This window comes from Astyanax mexicanus, chromosome 8, assembly GCF_023375975.1.
Source record: "Astyanax mexicanus isolate ESR-SI-001 chromosome 8, AstMex3_surface, whole genome shotgun sequence".
Classification (NCBI taxonomy): Eukaryota; Metazoa; Chordata; class Actinopteri; order Characiformes; family Acestrorhamphidae; genus Astyanax; species Astyanax mexicanus.
In genome coordinates, this window is record NC_064415.1 from 2,332,589 (window position 1) to 2,352,591 (window position 20,003).

Consider the following 20,003-nt stretch of genomic DNA (forward strand, 5'->3'; position numbering starts at 1 on the left):
TAGATCTCAGTGATGGAGGGAAGGAAGGGAATATATATATATATAAAATTTTAAATAATTTTTACCCAACGTATCTATGCAAATGTCCCTTTGCCATGAGTACAATGACCAGCATTGACCAGATAACACCTCAAAACGTATCCTGAGGGAACACTTATTTACTACATAGTGTATATTTATCCTCCTGAGACCCAGACTTTTGCTTGTGTGCATTTTTTTTTATTTTTTTTATAGCTGGTTGGAATTAATGACCTAACAAGTATAAAACCTAGTGTCAATCAATTAAAACATTTAATCTGATTAATCATGACAATATTTAGCGATTAACTGCGATTAATTGCACTTGTTCTTCTTAAGATGCAAGTTTTTATAGTGGATATTTAAATGGAAATTACTGATTCCAAATTAATCACGCGCGTTAACGCCTTAACATCCTTAATAAAAAAAAAAATTAACATTGTCTTTGTACAGAAATGTCCTCATATGGGACCATAATTTATTTTAACATGTAACAATAATTTTAGCTTTCTACAGTAATTAAGTAGTTAAACTAGTTTTAAACATAAAATCTGATGGTTTTTACCTGGCCCATGTTTTTGTCTCGACTGGCTGTAGAAACATTTGTCTGGGATTCCCGCCATCTTGTTTTCAATCAATAGAGTGTCTAGTTGTCTTTAGACCACTAGATGGTATGGGCAGTGTCGCCATATCAGACCAAAGGGTCAACGTTTAAAAAAAAGTTAAGTATCATGGTGCAGAAATGGCGGAGAAGCAGAAATGCAACGTCCACATATGAGGACACAGGGTCTCAAGAGGATTTATGGTTAGACCAAATAATTAGATGTTTGACTACATGAATGTCATTAATCACAATCACAATTAACGTAAACGTATACAATTAAATCGATTACCTACTATGAAAATAAAGAACAGAATGTGATTAATCACCTTATTTTTGATGCATAATATAGTTTTAAAATTGACATTCTCTTTGCTTTATTTTGACAATTACACTGAAATAAATCTTGACTCTTTTGTTTATTGTTTTAATTGTTTAATTTTTGAATAATTTGATCCTCCAAACCCACAGCAGAACCAGTTTAACTGGGTTTAATTCAGTCCCAGAGCTTCAGAGGACACTTCAGTCCCTCCGAGACAAAGTGCAGCTTTCTTAAACCAGACGAACAACAATCCAACACACACACACCAGAGTCCAGCAACACCTTAATCAGATTATCAGACCAACGACTGGCCCAGTAACCAACAAACCACACAAATATGCAAAACAACAAACAAACAAACAAACAACATCAAACCAAAAACACATAAAAGTGCCATAAAAAGAGAAAAAAAACACAGTAGTCAAATTCCAAGATCAGATCAGACAAACTCGGACTGAACACACTTTAAATATATATAAAAAAAACATAATAACAGAGTGGAACCTTCGTAACTCCTTTTTAAATTTCCTTTTTCACTTTTACAGTGAATGTAACAATCAGGGTCTTACCGAAAAACATATTTTTGACATTTTATTTTTATAACATTGTACAGCTTTAATAAGGAAGGGACAAAAAAACGATCTGACCCAAAATGACCTCAAATAACTTTTTCATTCAAATTGAATTTATTTAATGTGCACTAAAGTTAAGACTTTTCCTCGCCTCGCCTGTAAAGTGACCAGTTCAGAGATTATATATAGATATGTCTATGAGGTTTTGGTACAATGGTGTGACTAAGGCTTCGTTCACACAACAGGTAAAAGTGGCCCAAATCTGATTATTTTAACTTCTTAATGTGATCTATAGCTGGCTTTGGTCTGAACAGATCATATGATAAAGAGCAGCAGCGCTTCACGTGAAGTTTCAGTTTCATCTTCTCCACCATAACAGAGCTATCAAGCAGTTCCAGTGTCTGAAGCTGCGATTTTTACCAATAATGTGTTCCAGCTCACTGTAAATAAATATATATATTTTTTTTTTTAGTTTGTGGCCTCTTTTTTCTTTAGTTTCTTTAAACTTCGTGTTTATTAAGCTTTTTTTTTTTTGACAATTCAACAGCGTCCTCCTGTGGCCATGTTAAGCCATTCCTTTAAAAATGACAAAATAAAGTAGCAGTTCTAATATGTGCCTTTTAGTTCAGTAATAATTCATAAAAATCTCCTAAATATCTCTTATGTACGGAGTCCTTGATTCAAATCCAGATGATGCAACTAGTTTGGCTTGTGCTCCAGACACGACTATCACCATTATGCATTAGCTTTTTTTTGTAGCGTGCTTAGCTAACCCGTTCGGACGTGGACGGTGTGGTATCTTGGTTATTGCATATGTTCCAGCAGGGGCTGTAATGCAGTTAATATGGGATTTAACTAACCCGTTCGATCAGTGGACGGTGTGGTATCACGTATCATGTTTCAACAGGGTGCACTAATGTGGTTAATGTGGGCTTAACTAACCTGTTCAGACGGTGGACGGAGTGGTAGCGTGGTTATTTTCTATGTTTCGGCAGGGGGCAGTGATGCCGTTAATATGGGCTTAACTAACCCATGCGGATGATGTGGTTTTGCATTTATTATGTATGTTCCAGCAAGGGGTGGTGACACGGTTAATATGGGCTTAGCTAACCCGTTCAGACAGTGGACGGTGTGGTATCTCGTTTATGTATGTATGCATGTTTTATCAGGGGGCAATGATGTGGTTAATGGTGGACGGTGTGGTATCACGTTTATTATAAGTGTTTTGGCAGGGGGCCATGATGTGGTAGTTATGTGCTTAGCTAACCCGTTCAGAGGGTGGATGGTGTGGTATCGCGGTTATTGCAGATTTTCCAGCAGGAGCTTCCATGCAGTTAATACGTGTTTAACTAAGCCGCGTGGACAGTGTGGTATAGCGTTTATTATATTCGTTTCTTCAGGGCGCGGAGAAGTGGTTAATATGTCCTTAATTAACCCATGCGGATGATGTGGTATCACATTTATTATATATGTTTCGTCAGGGGGCGGAGATGTGGTTAATGTGGACTTAACTAACCCATAATGATGGTGGACTATGTAGTATGGCATTTATTATGCATGTTTTGGAAGGGGCGGTGACTGGTTAATAAGGGATTAGCTAACCCGTTCAGACGGTGGACGGTGTGGTATCGCGGTGATGATGTGTTTTTCAGCAGGGGAAGTTGGTGACTTTGGTTAATATGGGCGGGGCTTTGCTGTCAGGATGTGTATTAAGACACTTTGTCATTCACACTACAATAATTTTGGTGTGTTTTTAGTGATTTGGATTACGATTAATAAAGATCACCCAGGACACAAGTTAACATAAGTAAAGTTGCCAGATCATCATCATCATCGGATTTTGGACCCTTTTTATGACCTCCACCTCCCTGCTGTGTGAATCCAGCCTAAATGAAATATAGGTACCTAAATGATTTTTTAAAATTTATTATAATCGACAGTAAGTGCCGAAATAGAAATATATTAGAATATATTACATATTAAATACATTGCTTTTGGTTTTCTGAATGGGGTCCAGCTTTAATAACCCAATCCTGACTGTGTAACACAGATATGAACCTTGTGCACGATTTACACGCACTATACGATGATCCCACAGTTACACCAAGGCTGGAATGAAGAACGATAGATAACCCTGGTGTGAACACAACTCAGCTCAAACTGGATCAGAACCAGTGTGAAGTCGAGGATAGAAATGGAGGAATGAGAGCTAAATCCTTTCCAGGGCTTAGAGTGATGGTTCGATCCTAAAAATCCAGTGTACTCATTTCGTCCAGCTTTAAAAAGACCCAAAACGTCCTCCACTAAATGTTAAATTTAAAATCCTAATTTTATTTATGCATTCATTTTATTTTAATAGAAAATTACTGATATTGGCCCTTTAACTCAACTGTAATCAATCAGACAGGTAAAGACAGGTTTGCTCTGGTGATGCTTGATTAATAAAGGCATGCAGTTAGCATAATGCTAACCGGCAGTGTATATATATTATAAGCTTCTGCTACCTGCTAGCTACATTGTGCTACATTTATTTATTTATGCAGTTATGTGGTTTCTGACAGTGTACGACTCAACGTTATCTAGACGTTAACATAGATGCACTAAAAAAAACACAGATATTAAGGCTCTACATGGTGCTGCTACTGTTATCTGTTAGCTACATTAGCCTAATAGCTACGCAAGAAGCAGACCAGCCTTCACTTATTGACCACAGTTGAGTTAAACTGGAGAACCTGAGTATATCTGATAGTATACTCTTAAAACAAAGGTGCTGCAAAGAGTTTTTGAGTGATGCCATACAAGAACCACATACTGATCTTTTAAAGAGAATCTGTGTAAAATCCTTATTAAGTGATCGTTCTTTAGCCTTTAAAAGGGGTTTTAATGTTCATACGTCTAATTTTACTGAACCAAAAGTGGTGCTCCCTTGGTAGGTATAGGCTGTCACGATAAATACGTTACCAATTTATCGTACAATACACACAGACACAGTCTCAACCATTTTACTGATCCAGGTGAACCAATTTACCTAAACAATTTCTAAAGGATTCTAGAGGATTTCAGAGTGTGTAGAACCTTTACTTTTCAAATGATGGTTCTTTAAGCTCACACATCTTCATTTATGGAGGAATTTACAGTGCAAGACTAACTTTAAAACTTATTTTAAACTGTTCTAAGATAAATTTGTTTTTCTGTGGTAGATATCTTAAAATCTCCATCTAGTTTTAGGGTCTACATTTAATGACTATAGCAGAACCACTTTTGGTTCCTTAAAAAAATATATTTCAATAGAGGATTTGAGAGTGTGTAGAACCTTTATTTTTCAAGTGATTGTTCTTTAGACCTTCAGGGTTCTTTATGCTCATGCATCTTAATTTTAAGGAACCAAAAATTGTTTTTTTAAAGACAGATGTCTTCAAATCTGGACCTTAAATCCAGTTTCCAGTCCTGGACCAATCCTGTGTTTGATATGTTTAGTTCTTATGAAGTCCAGGACTGGAAACTGGATTATTAATTCAGATTTAATGACTTCGGCCATAGAAGAACCACTTTTAGTTCCATAAAAATCTTTCAATATAGGATTCAAGAGTGTGTAGAACCTTTACTTTTCAAGTGGTGGTTCTTTAGACCTTCAAAGGGTTCTTTAGGCTCACACATCTCCATTTATGGACGAAGTTCTACTGTAAGACAAACTTTCAAACTTATTTTAAACAAAGTTAGTTCTTCTGTGGTAGATATCCTCAAGTATAGATTCAGTCCAGCTTTTCACTGTTTATGTCTAGTTATTACAAAGTGCAGGGCTGGAAACTGTATTAAAAATCTTTCGGTAGAGGATTTGAGTGTGTCTAGAACCTTTATTTTACAAGTAATTGTGCTTTATGCCCATGTATCTTAATTTTAAGGAACCAAAATGTGTTTTTTCAAAGACAGATGTCTTCAAATCTGGACCTTAAATCCAGTTTCCAGTCCTTGACTTTGTGATTCAACACAAAAAAGCCAAATCAAATACAGAACAGTGGCTTTATTCTCCTGCAAGAACTAAATCCAGGACTGGAATCTCGATTAATGGTCCAAGTTTTAAGAGCTCTGTTCTAGTAGAACCAATTTTGCTTCTGTAAATTGAGATGTATGAGCATAAACAACTTTTTAAAGAGTCTAAAGAACCATGATTTAGAAAATAAACAGAAATAGTGTTTTTTTTCTATGGCATCTTCCAGATTTAAAGACTCAAGGCTCAGTTTCCATCAATCTACTTTTTACAGCACCTTCACTTTTAAGACTTTTCACCAATGTTTGAACCGTCACCATCATCGTGAACGGGTGGTGTGAGCGTTCCTTCAGTCTCAGACAGTGAGCCGAGCTCCTCTTCCTCAGTCCAGCTGCAGCAGATCATCAGGTCCAGTTCTGGAAGCTGGAGTCCAGCTGGTATCAGAGGTATACGAGTCCTGAGTCTGAGGGTCTCCAGAGCTCCTCAGTATCAGTATCTAGAACTCAGCGCTTCAGAACCGGACTGGCCCGTTCTGGATCTTTCTGAAGAGCCTGAAGAACCTGCGGGAACCAGAGCCACAAACAGGAAGTGAGGTAAGAGAGGGAATTCACCCAATCACACAGTGGGCGTTATGACATCACACACACACACACACAGAGATTGTAGAGTGGGAACTGGGTCAGTGTGTGACTGAGCAGATCTGAAACAGCTGATACGGTTTTATACCCCTCTATATCTCACAACTGTTTGTTTATCTGATTAAGAATAACCCATATATTATATTATAACACATAATTAAAGTGTATTTAACAACAAAGCTTTACAGTACTAGTGCATCTCAATAAAAAAATATATAGAAAACCATTAAAAAGGTACTTTATTTCAGTAATTGATTGATTATGGCTTACAGCCAATGAAAACCCAAAAATCAGTGTCTCAGAAAATTTAAATATTATACAAGACCAATTGGTACTTTTTGTATGCAGTGTGGGCAGTGTATTAAGTCCTGCTGGAAAATGAAATCCGCATCTCCATAAAAGTTTTTCTCAGCAGAGGGAAGCATGAAGTGCTGTAAGATTTTGACTTTAGACTTGATAATAAAACACAGTGGATCAACACCAGCAGATGACAGACATGATTCTCCAAACCATCACTGATTGGTGGAAACTTCACACTAGACCTCGAGCAGTTTGGACTGTGTGTCTCTCCACTCTTCCTCCAGACTCTGCTCCCTTGATTTACTTTAAATGAAATGTAAAATGTACAGATGATCAGTGATGGTTTGGAGAGTCATGTCTGTCATCTGCTGCTGTTGATCCACTGTGTTTTATTATCAAGTCTAAAGTCAGTGCCGTTTTGTTTTCCCACAAAATCTTACAGCACTTCATATCTTACAGCTTCCCTCTGCTGAAAACAACTTTTAATGGAGATGCGGATTTCATTTTCCAGCAGGACTTGACCAATTGATCTTATATTCTAATTTCATGAAACACTGATTTTTGGGTTTCATTGGCTGTAAACCATAATCAATAATTAACAATAAAATAAATAAACACTTAAAATAGATTACTCTGTGTTTAATACAGCTATATAATATGAGTTTCACATTTTCAACTGAATTACTGAAATAAAGTAACTTTTCAATAATATAATTTTTTTTTTGAGATGCACTAGTATAGATCACATGATTACATAAACGGACGACGAACTGACATTAAAATTATACTCTCTAAAACTGAAATTTCACCCCAAAATAACTCATGGTTACGTATTGGTCTCACGAGCCCTTTAAAAGCTCTGTAAATTTCCTAATAGAACTCTACCCTTCAATTTAACATGAAGTTCCTACATGACTAATGTACTGAACATGCTGAGAGCATTACTGATTTTAAGTGCTTAGGGTTAGTTCTGAAGATAAAATTAAAAGTAGCACATTTTAAACATGGACTTATTTCTTCTACAGCTCTGTTCCAACCTTTTTAGCAATGCACTTCTTTAATGAACTATTTTACATTCCATAAAACTAGTTCTGCTTTGATTTTATAAGAAAGTATTAAAATATTTAAAGAGTTTTTGGTGTTTGTTACATCAGATTTGTTTTTCTATTTTATCCCACTTTTCTCCCCAATTTAGCTACGCAAATTATGCTACCTCTAATACATAAGCTCACAGATGCCTCCTGCTGACCAACATCACCTTTGGGTCCTAGGACTGATGAGGGGAAAGCGCCACACACTGAACCCACCCAGAGAGAGCAAAGCCAGTTGTGCTCTCTCAAACTGCTGATGGCAAGCTGCATGACCGGGATTCGAACCAGCAATTTCCTGATTATAGCCAAGTCTTCAAAATGCCAAACATTTAGGCCATATTTAGTGTAAAATCAATGAGAAAACATCTAAAGACTTGTTGACCATTGGAAACAAAACCATTGTCCTTTACCCTGTACTTTATTAAATGGTATTTACCAAAACATGGTTTCGTTTGATTACTTTGAATTTTAAATGGCTAATTATTAAACATTACGGATTTTCACTTAATTTTAGTGTCTGAACTTTTAACACAGTATCACTTTCTCATTCAATGTTTTATTTTTATTATTTTTCTCTACATAGTAAATGAATAGTGAAGTGATCTATCAGATTATGAAGGAACACATGAGGAATCATGTAGTAACTTAAAAACAGTGTTAAATAAACCTAAATACTCTGTGAAGAAGCATTTAGATTCTCTTATCTGGGGAGCTGTTTGTTAACTTGTGGTTTCTGAGGCTGAAAACTCTAAAGTATTTTAGAGTAAAGTAAAACTAAAGTATTTTTTATTCTTTATTTAGTTGAGTAGATGTTTCTTCTCATAACCTGGATTCGAACATTACTCAATTTTTCACTATTCACTGTATACCTGTAACTCTAACTGTTTAATTTTAACTTTACTTTAACTTTAATTATTAAGAGACAAGAAATTCAAGTAATTAACTCTTGATGAGTTCAGCACAGCTGTTAACTGAAAGCCTGAATTCCAGGAGACTCTACATCATAAAGCTGACTGAGGAAATACAGCAGAGGTGTTCAAAACTGATCATTTAAAATATAAAACTTCTGTTTACTAAATAAAATAATGAATTGATTAATGGGTAACACTTTATAAAACTTTCATTAATAGCCTTTTTTTTTATTTATTTTTTTTTTACACATTTTAAGGTAAAGAAAGTTGTGTTATGTGAATACTACTAAACACATTGGCAACATTAACTGCAATTAACTGCAGGATTAAAATTATTACTAGTGATGTATTAAAGATCCAATCCAATCCACCTTTATTTATATAGCACTTTAACACTTTTGAAGAAAGGACAAAGTGCTGTACATAAAAATAAAAGAATATTCAGAATAGAAATAGGTACACACAACAATTAATACAATAAACACTCTAGGTATCAAAGGCTAAGGAGAAGAGGTAGGTTTTAAGAAGCGATTTAAAACTGGATAGTGTGGAGGCCTGTCTAATGCCTGTCTAAAGGCCTGTCTAAAGATGTACTAATGATTTGCTAAAATGACTAAATATAAATATACAAACTAATAATTAGTTATCATGTTTAATCAAATTCTGAAGAACTAATGAACCATTTGTAAAAAAATATATATTAAATAAAAGTTATTATGAATTGTTACTGATTAATGTAAGTTGAGGTTTTTGTTAAGGTGCATTCAGATGGAACTAAGATGACTGAAACTCTGCTAATAATGTATTTTTGTTTAGGTTAAGCCCCGCCCCCTGGTGCTGCAGTGGTGTAAGGTGAGTTTGAGGGGGCCGTACCTGAGACCACCTCCCGTTCCTGCAGCTCATGCTGACGGCTGAGATGGAGGAGAAGAGTGTGTGAGTGTTGATGTGTTCGGGAAGGCGGGTGAGGAACTGGGCGTTATGGATGAAGTCCATGTGGGTCAGGACGTCCTCGTACAGCCGCAGGATCCCCAACGCTGTCCTGAACAGGAACTCCTCCCCGTCCCGACAGAACACGTCCCACACCCGACACGCCACGTCCAGCGGCAGAGACTTACTGTACAGAGTGAAGATCCTACACACACACACACACACAGTTAATAAAATACATAAAATCTATTTTATTTATAAAGAGATTTTTACAACTGATGTCGCTTAGCAGCTTTAGAGAAATGTGATCACAGAGCAGAGAATCAGATCAAACTAAAGATGGGACCGATCCGATACAATATCGGTATCGTGGCCGAAATTGACGTAATTCAACTAATCATATATCGGGCTCATGAATATTCATACATGCAAACATATCACCTCTGATTGGGTAACAGCACTGCGAGGCAAAGCGACAGATAAGTTAGAAATGTTTAAAATTAAGACATTTTTACACTAATAGCACTAAAATCTTTGCAATGTCATATGTTACTTTACAACATGTGTAATAATGCCCTGCTAACTGCAGTTCAGCCTCTGACCTAGTCTTCGAGTCTCTGTAAAACACCAAATCCACCGGAGATCCTATTTAAAACTATAGTTACTTACATACAGAGGTGGGTAGAGTCCAGGTCCACTTTCTGCTAACACAAGATAGCTAGCTAACTAAGTAACTAGTGTAAACAGAACTGTTCTAAACATACTCCTTTCTATCTCAATTGTACTTGGCTGGTGGTGTTTTTCCTCTATAGACTAATTCTAACCATTTGTTTCTTAGCTCTGAATTACTGGGTAAAGTATATAAACACTGATGTGTTATTCGCACAAATAACACAGGAATGAACTGCATGCTGTTCCTAGTGCTGTTAGCTCCTCCTATCTGACGAGACGACGTTGCGGATTGGCTTTAGCTTTGTCTGTGGGCGGTCCCGAGCCGAGGTGGGCAGAGTCATGAATACTAATTCACGGGTTGATGTAGACATGGTGCTTTTCCTGATCGACTCGTTTTTCTGAATATTTTCATTTACTAGCTGTAAGAGTTTCATGTGCAGCATCATAAACAACTCAGAGAGACCCACTGTATTTCACAAAGAACAAGAAAAAGAGGATTTTAGCAGAAAGAGAACTTTCAACCTGAATGTCTACGCTTCAATAACATCTCAATCTTTATGATTAAAAAATGAAAGATCTGTGTCACTGTCTAAATATGTATGGGCCGAACTGTAACCTGCAGCTCTAAGAGATAAAGATCTACAGCTCTCTTTCCTCCGGTCTATATATATATATATATACATACATGTGTGTGTGTGTGTGTGTGTGTGTGTGTGTGTGCTTCCTCTACAGGAAGAAGAGATGGAGGTGTTAAATATGAAAGTCTTACTTTAGTTTTAAACTCTGCTGCTGGTCATTCTGTCCACTAAACACATCAGTATTATAAAGAGAACCCCAGCAGAAGCGGCTCTGATTGGTCTAAAGTGAGGGAATTCAGTTTATCGCATTTTTCGCACTATAAGGCACATTTAAAATCCTTTAATTTTCCCAAAAATCATCAGTGCCCCTTATAATCCGGTGCTCCTTATGTAAGAAACTGTTTTACTCAACTGCTGTTAGAGCTGTGAATGCTATTATATTACTTATAATTTTTATATTTTAATTAATAGTTTCAATGACATTCACATCTTGGATAAATGTGAAACTAATCTAATTTATAAACATTATTTAGGACAAATATTATATACATATGTAATAAAATTTATGTATAAACTAAAGCTGGGCAATATATATTACACAATATTTTATTGTATCGTGACTACATTTTTGAGGCATGTGTTTAAAAAAAAAAAAAGTTCACTGTTTGAAAATGTATTTAAATTCCATAATATATATTTTTTTACATATCACCCATCAGTGCAAAATTAAGTACACATTGAATTATACAGTATTGACTGAAATTATGAAATTTATTGTGATTTATTTTGGTCATATCTTCTAGTTCTAATATGAACTTTAACACAGAGAACGATTTTTAGTTGGGCGTAGTCAAGTACAAACAGAAACCGAATTATAAAGCCTGTTTACAGGGACATTTCTAGCCAGATGCTGCTGCTCACCATCATTACCATCCATCCAGAACATCTACAGAATATTCCATCACTTCTGACCAATTATCTTCTCATTATACTGAATAATTTTGCTGGGAATAAAAGAGGTCAATTGAAAATTTGCCATTCTTATAAGGACCTTTCATTCACATAATAACTGGAGCTAATGTATACTAAATCTACAACTAACCTCTAACCTCAGTGACCAAAATTAATTATTTTACTCATTTAGATTTTCTAAAAAAGTATATATTTTTGTAAAAAAGCCGTTAAAATTGAGAACCACCCAAATCTGATCTTTACAAACCGACAAATTATGATATTCTACTGTTGCCGTGAAGAACACTGGTCCTCACAAAGGTAACAAAATGTGTGTGTGTGTATAATTTAAAAAGTGTGGAGTTCCCCGAGTGCAGGAAAGAGGAGGGGGTGGGTATTGAATATGCAGGTCATCATTATAGTAATTATAGATCTCTGGAACCGTTCCACTAACTCTACACTACATATGCATAAAGAAATACCCATATCATATACCCTATACAAGATTTATATATATATATATATATATATATATATATATATATATATATATATAATGTTTTAGCTGATCTACTTGCGTTTAAGATGGTGGATCGCTGCTTTAGACTGTTATTTCGCAGACGGTTACAATTCTTTTATGTTTTTCTACATCCCTTTTCTACAGCTCAGCTTTATTGGGGTCTCTCCCCACAATTCACTACAGTGAAATTCTCACTGTTTTCCTTAAATTTACCATTAAAGGGGACAAACTACCACTTTACTACATCAACCACTGACACTTGAATTGAATTTTCTGCTGATTTCAGTTGTTAAAATATGAAATCAGCAGAAAATTCAATTCAAGTGTCAGTGTATATATATATATATACATATATACAGCTCTGGAAAAAAGATGCCATGCATCTTGGCATCATGTTCTCCTCCACCAGTCTTACACACTGCTTTTGGATAACTTTATTGCTGCTTTACTCCTGGTGCAAAAATTCAAGCAGTTCAGTTTGGTGGTTTGATGGTTTGTGATCATCCATCTTCCTCTTGATTATATTCCAGAGGTTTTCAATTTGGTAAAATCAAAGAAACTCATCATTTTTAAATGGTCGCTTATTTTTTTATTTTTTTCCAGAGCTGTAGATTGCATTACCTAAAGTATCGCAAAATACTGTGATGCTTTAAATCTAGGCTTCATCTCTGTCTAGAAATTTAGCTGTATATGCCCAAATGTTTGTGCTTTAAGCTAGTTTCACCCACTGCTGACACAGATGTGCACATGCACACACACAGCTTGTGTAGACTCTGTAGACATGCACACACTCAACTTCTAAATATGTGTATAAAGTTCCCCGAGTGCAGGAAGGAAGGAAGGGGCTCTGGGTGATGAATATGAAAGAGCTAATTATGTCTATTACAGAGCTGTAAGGCCGGGATACGGAACAGCGTTCCACCACCTCTCCATCATCTCACGCGCTCGCGTGGAACCCACCATACGTTTATTCCTACGCAAATTTTCCTTACTTACTATCTATGAGGTCATCAACCACTTAAATATATTTTATTTCGTTACACCAGGCTAGAATCGTAATATCTGCATCATCTGCACTCATTTTATTGAGCTCCTATATTGGCATGATTTTATGCTAAGATAGCAATGAACATCCAACTGTACTTTCTCTCAGACTCTAATCAATTCTGGGTCCAATATCTAGTAGATAGTCTTTAAAGGACTCTGGCTGCTGATGGAGAAACAGCATGATCTACTTTACTCTCTCTCTCTCTCTCTCTCTCTCAGACTCTGGCTGCTGATGGAAAAAAGCATGACCTACTGTTGAACTATAACCCTAATCCTACATTAAAACCCATCAATTCGGATCCAATATCTAGTAGATAGTCTTTTCTGGACAGCAGAGAAGCAAAAGTGCCAACAAATACAGGAAAAACTGTTTAATACCTCAATTTCAGACTAGTAAAAATAATTTTGAGCATATAGTACATTTTGTATTCATATTATATCCAAGGTTCTTGCACCATTTAAAAAAAGCCAAATTTAATGCTTTTCAAGACCTTTTTAATACTATGATAAATATTATTTAAGACCCCAAAATGTAGTCATAATTTCTTTGGGAGAAAATAATCTATTGTATTGAAAACCGCTGCTAACTTTAGTTTTACTTCCGATAGCTTAGCTAACTTGCTGGTAGGGTCAGTATGTAACCTCTGTAACTAGCTAGCTCACTGCTAATGTTAGCTGGCTCCCCGCTAACCTTAGTTTTCTCCTCAGTAATATTAGCTAGCTCTGCGCTAACCTTAGTTTTCTTTTCTCAGTAATAATGTCTAGCTCTCTGCTAACCTTAGTTTTCTCCTCAGTAATATTAGCTAGCTCTGCGCTAACCTTAGTTTTCTCCTCAGTAATATTAGCTAGCTCTGCGCTAACCTTAGTTTTCTCCTGACTAATATTAGCTAGCTCTCTGCTAACCTTAGTTTTCTCCTCAGTAATATTAGCTAGCTCTCCACTAACCTTAGTTTTCTCCTCAGTGTTATTAGCTAGCTCTGCGCTAACCTTAGTTCTCTCCTCAGTAATATTAGCTATCTCTCCACTAACCTTAGTTCTCTCCTCAGTAATATTAGCTAGCTCTCCACTAACCTTAGTTTTCTCCTCAGTGTTATTAGCTAGCTCTGCGCTAACCTTAGTTTTCTCCTCAGTAATATTAACTAGCTCTGCGCTAACCTTAGTTCTCTCCTCAGTAATATTAGCTAGCTCTGCGCTAACCTTAGTTCTCTCCTCAGTAATATTAGCTATCTCTCCACTAACCTTAGTTTTCTCCTCAGTAATATTAGCTAGCTCTCCACTAACCTTAGTTTTCTCCTCAGTAATATTAGCTATCTCTCCACTAACCTTAGTTTTCTCCTCAGTAATATTAGCTATCTCTCCACTAACCTTAGTTTTCTCCTCAGTAATATTAGCTATCTCTCCACTAACCTTAGTTTTCTCCTCAGTAATATTAGCTAGCTCTGCGCTAACCTTAGTTTTCTCCTCAGTAATATTAGCTAGCTCTGCACTAACCTTAGTTTTCTCCTCAGTAATATTAGCTAGCTCTGCGCTAACCTTAGTTTTCTCCTCAGTAATATTAGCTAGCTCTCCACTAACCTTAGTTTTCTCCTCAGTAATATTAGCTAGCTCTGCGCTAACCTTAGTTTTCTCCTCAGTAATTAGCTAGCTCTCCACTAACCTTAGTTCTCTCCTCAGTATTATTAGCTAGCTCTCCACTAACCTTAGTTTTCTCCTCAGTAATATTAGCTAGCTCTGCGCTAACCTTAGTTTTCTCCTCAGTAATTAGCTAGCTCTCCACTAACCTTAGTTTTCTCCTCAGTATTATTAGCTAGCTCTCCACTAACCTTAGTTTTCTTCTCAGTAATATTAGCTAGCTCTGCGCTAACCTTAGTTTTCTCCTCAGTAATATTAGCTAGCTCTCCACTAACCTTAGTTTTCTTCTCAGTAATATTAGCTAGCTAAAGCAAGTTAATAGCTACAGCAAATTCCCAGTAAATTTAAGACCTTAATAATTAGGGTTTTAGACATTTTAAGACTTTTTAAGGACCTGCAGGAACCCTGTATATATTTTGTTGCTATAAGATGATGGTTAAAATGATCTTTATCACACCCACCACCCTCGGAATAAACTCAAACACACTTCTAAATATAAAAGCGGTGAACGCTAGGCAAGGTAAGTGTGATACAGCGGTAGAGTGCAAAAGCGCGCACACACACACACACACACACACACACACACACACACACACACACACACACACACACACACACACACACATCGTGTTAACCACATCAAGTGGGTGAGATGCTTCCAGAAACCTCTGTTTAAACCTTTATCTCACACCTCCGTCACAAAAAAAAACAGCTCATCACCGCCACTCTTCTCTGTTTTCAACTTCAATAATTCTATATAAATTATATATTAATTATTTATACAATGCTACAAACCTAAACGCTGGATATAAAAGCTCAGTAATTATCAGGATATGAATTAAATACACAAATTTAACCTCAACAAACAGTTCACTATAAAACTAACTGGTGAAAGACGAGTAGAAAAAGGGAGAAAGATCAGAGACAGATAAGAGAATTCTCACATGCTGCAGGAGCTAAGAGCTTTTCATTCAGTCTGAACCTGCTAAACTGAATGAACAGCTGAAACTGAAGCTAGAAGTGTTTTTTTTTTCAGTATCAGATCAGTGTGAGGATGAGTACGGGAGATACGTACCAGTCGATCAGATAAATATCAGGCGTCAAGTTGTTGCTCTTAAAATGTGCAAATAGCTTTGGTAGATTTTCTTCAAAGAACACTTCAAACGCAGCAAAGTATGTCAGCATCTGGGGGAAAAAAATATCACATTAATCATTTTAATACAGATAAAATATATATATACAATTCTGGAGAAAAGAAATTAGACCACTTAAAAATGCTGAGTTTCCAAATTTAAAAAACTCTGGAATATAATCAAGAGGAAGATGGATGATCACAAACCATCAAACTGAACTGCTTGAATTTTTGCACCAGGAGTAAAGCAGCATCCAAAAGCAGTGTGTAAGACTGGTGGAGGAAAACATGATGCCAAGATGCATGAAAAAAAAAACTGTGATTAAAAACCAACCAGGGTTATTCCACCAAATATTGATTATTTCTGAACTCTTAAAACTTTATGAATATGAATATGAATGTGTTTTCCGTTCCACCTAAAATCAGGCTTGAGTTACATTCAGAGTAACGGAAAAATAAATTACATTACAGTTTTATTAACCCATTCAGACCGTGCATCTATTGCAATGGGCAACACCTGTTTTGTTCTTTTTTTGTGTATTCTTGCATTTAACACATATTGAAGCCTTGGCCAATCAAACAGCAGCTTGAAATAAAAAAGGTTGCATTAAATAAAAACAGCAAATGTTAAATGATTAAAATGCAGTTAACTTAAATACAAATAATGTATTGTCACTGTCCAATAAAAAAACAAGGATCTCCAAAACAGCAACTTTACAAGAGAGAATTGATGTAAAGAGAATTTATTTTAGGTCATTTTGGATTTTTTTATTTATTTGTCAATTCATCAAGAAATTTGGATGCAGTGTAAAGTGTTGGTTCAAACTATGTGGTAAACTAAAAATATATATATTTTTTTTGCATTATATATAGAAAACTGCATTCGTCTTATATTTTTTTCACATGTAATTAATGTAGTTAACAATACATGTATCCATTCACTCTAAAATACTGTACAATCTTTATATTCACACATTATTACACTATTAAATTATGTTTAAGCTGCTGTTGATTTGGGATGGAGTTTTTAAGCATTATAATAGTTATAAAATTGATTAATAACATTAATGTTAAAGCAGTAAAAATGCAGAAGGTCAGCTATGGGGCTTCAGGGCCTCAAAGTTCAGATGTTAACTAGAAAGTTTCTGAAAGTCACGTCCTAAAATAACTGAGACTCATTATATCAATCAGCCCACGGTGACGGCCCACCCTTCACCCTCACACTACAGATCAGCTATAATTATCAGTTATTGATCAGGGAAATCCCACCCTGCTGAGAGGGGCTTTTATTAGTGAGAACATCTGATCAGACCAGAAATAAGAGGTATATATGACTCACCCACAGGTACCTGTATATACCCTCACACCACGGTTTCCATGTGTGTGGTTTAGATGTTCGAAAGAGTTTCAGAGGAGCTGACCAATCACACGCTTAGAATAGAATAGGACCTGCAGCCTTCTCTAAACTAATGTTCTGCAACACAATACTGGGGGAGTAGAGGCTGCTATTTTAAATTCTACAGCTCTGGAAAAAATAAAAGAACGCATGTACCAGGAGTAAAGCAGCATAAAGTTATCCAAAAGCAGTGTGTAAGACTGGTGGAGGAGAACATGATGCCAAGATGTATAAAAACTGTGATTAACCCTTGTGTGGTGTTCAGGTCTGTGGGACCCGTTTTCATTTTTCATCAAATGATACTAAAAAAAATATTTTTTCTAACTCAAACTCATTGGCATTGGCTCATTTTTTGTGAAAAACATATATCAAAACACATTTTTGATAAACACACACTGTACACCCCCCCCCCCCCCCCACACACACACACACATTTATATTACATACAGTATGTTTGGCCAAGGGCTAATAAACATTGCTTCATTTGTAAATTTGAAACTAAACAAATTTTCTACTCATATCTTGAGTTTAATTCAATTTCTTTTACATTTTATTAAAAAACTAATAAAAAAAGAGTAGCACTTTTTAAAAGAAATGTAACATAAGAAAGGTAAAGGGCAAATATTAACCATGTAAGCTGTTTATATTGCTTGTAATTTAGGTGAAGCAAGCATGTGTAAAGCATTTTAATGTAAAATTGCTTAATTTTGCTGAATTAAATACAAGTAACAAAGTAAACGAGTAACAAAAATATGAACACCACACAAGGGTTCAAAACCAGGGTTATTCCACCAAATATTAATTATTTCTGAACTCTTAAAACTTTATGAATATGAACTTGTTTTCTTTGCATTATTTGAGGTCTGAAAGCTCTGCATCTTTTTTATTATTTCAGTCATTTCTCATTTTCTGTAAATAAATGCTCTAAATGAGAATATTTTTATTTGTAATTTGGGAGAAATGTTGTCTGTAGTTTATAGAATAAAACAACAATGTTCATTTTACTCAAATATAAACCTATAAATAGCAAAATCAGAGAAACTGATTCAGAAACTAGAATTATCTCTTATTGTTTTCCAGAGCTGTATTTATGCACCTTATTTTTGTTTAAAGTTATTTTATTTTTATTTTACTCATTTTTATTAATATTACAAATACATTTGACTATCCTATCAAGCTTAATTTTCAGTTTCTCTTTTTATTTTAATTCAAAACTTATGAAAACTTTTTTTTTTTTTTTAAAGCACAGCCTAGTTAACAGAGGGATATTCACAGGTGTGCAGATTTGAACAGGTAAAGTAAAAGGTGCATTGGAACAGAAGCCACTCACAGGAAGCAGAGATGGACGATATAGCAAAAACATATTGTCAACTAATCAACTAATGGACAATTTACCACCTGGATTTAACTAAGCACATAGATAAGATTAATATATGTTTCAACTGGCAACAAGTTTTAATTTAACCCTACCTGATGCAGGGAGTACCTTCTCACTTGTTAAACAACCATGCGGAAAGACTTGTGAAAAGATGTTCATCTGTTTGAGAAGGGCCAAATTTTGGCATCTAAGGAGATCGGAGTTAAAAATAAACCAAATTCAGATTAAAAACTGTCCAACACATTATTTGCTAAGTGCAAACCACGCCTGTGAGAAGTAGAGGAAAGAAGGAAAAGGGGAGGTAACTCGAGGAATTTGGAAGTTGGTAGAGTAGAAGGAGGAGGTAGTTGGGGAGGAGGTGAGTTGCGAACTTTCGTCACGAAAGGTACGTAGTTAGAGCTGGTATTTATAGGGCAGTTGATTGATAAGGGGTGGAGTTAGAGCGTGAAGTTTGGGGGTGGTCCTTCTCCCAAATTTTAGTTATTATATAACATCATATAAGAAATGGAAGGACAGTGAAGGAACATCTTTCAAAAAGACTTGAATGATGATTATCGAACTAGTGAATAGTAGTAAAACAGCACTAGAACTCCTCAGGGATATATTGTTTAATAGTGAAAGTAAGAGCTTTCCCACACTGAAAGGGAATATAACACTGTATATAACACTCACAAGGCTATGGTCCACCCTGTAGAAGGCCATCTGACAGGGTTTATTCAGCAGGTTGGCAAAAGCGACGAAGGCATCAGCAGTGTGCATGTTCAGAATCAACACGGCCGCAATGAATGACATCCCCTGTACCTGCAGTCAGACAGATAGAAAGAGAGACAGACAGATCCATAAATATTGAACAGTGGTTCAGTTTTTCTAATACTTCTTCATTACACCACCTCACCAGCTTTAAGTGAATGAATTTGGCGAGCCAGAACAAAATATCTACCTCGTCAAGGTCGCGATCCAATACACTCCCACTGCCCAGGCCCGTGGGACACGACAGAAGAAAAAAAAAAAAAAAAAAACGACCTTATAAGGAAATCGGAAGTCCAAGAACAGGTTTAAAAATGAGAACAGAGGGGAGGAATGTAAACAAAAGCTCACCAGAGAAGCATTTTATTTATTAATTATTTTCTATCATTGTTTTTTATCATTCTAATTCAAACAACCTCACGGGCCAGATGTTTCCACCTATTGCCGACCCCTGATCTACCCTATTTATGACCTCATAACTCTGAAAACAAGTCACGTACACTATCACAAAAAAAATATACTCAAAACTACAGACTCTAAAGATTTAGGAACTGCTTGAACTTTATTTCTGCTGTTTATTAT

The 20,003-nt window shown here is 35.8% G+C and overlaps 1 protein-coding gene across 8 annotated transcripts in view; it reads right to left on the reverse strand.

Moving 5' to 3' along the window:
• Positions 1–1,032: 1,032 nt before the first annotated feature.
• tbc1d14 (TBC1 domain family, member 14) overlaps positions 1,033–20,003 on the reverse strand; it is a 51,357-nt gene continuing 32,386 nt past the window's right edge. For 7 of the 8 annotated variants that reach the window (XM_049482687.1, XM_049482688.1, XM_049482686.1 and 4 more), the window contains 4 exons: positions 19,347–19,475; positions 15,844–15,953; positions 9,315–9,573; positions 1,033–6,061 (listed from right to left, as the gene is read on the reverse strand). In XM_049482687.1, the coding sequence (XP_049338644.1) occupies positions 6,005–6,061; positions 9,315–9,573; positions 15,844–15,953; positions 19,347–19,475 (555 nt within the window). In that variant the 3' untranslated portion in view covers positions 1,033–6,004. The remainder of the gene's footprint in view (positions 6,062–9,314; positions 9,574–15,843; positions 15,954–19,346; positions 19,476–20,003) is intronic. The other variant, XR_007440401.1, reaches the window with a different exon arrangement.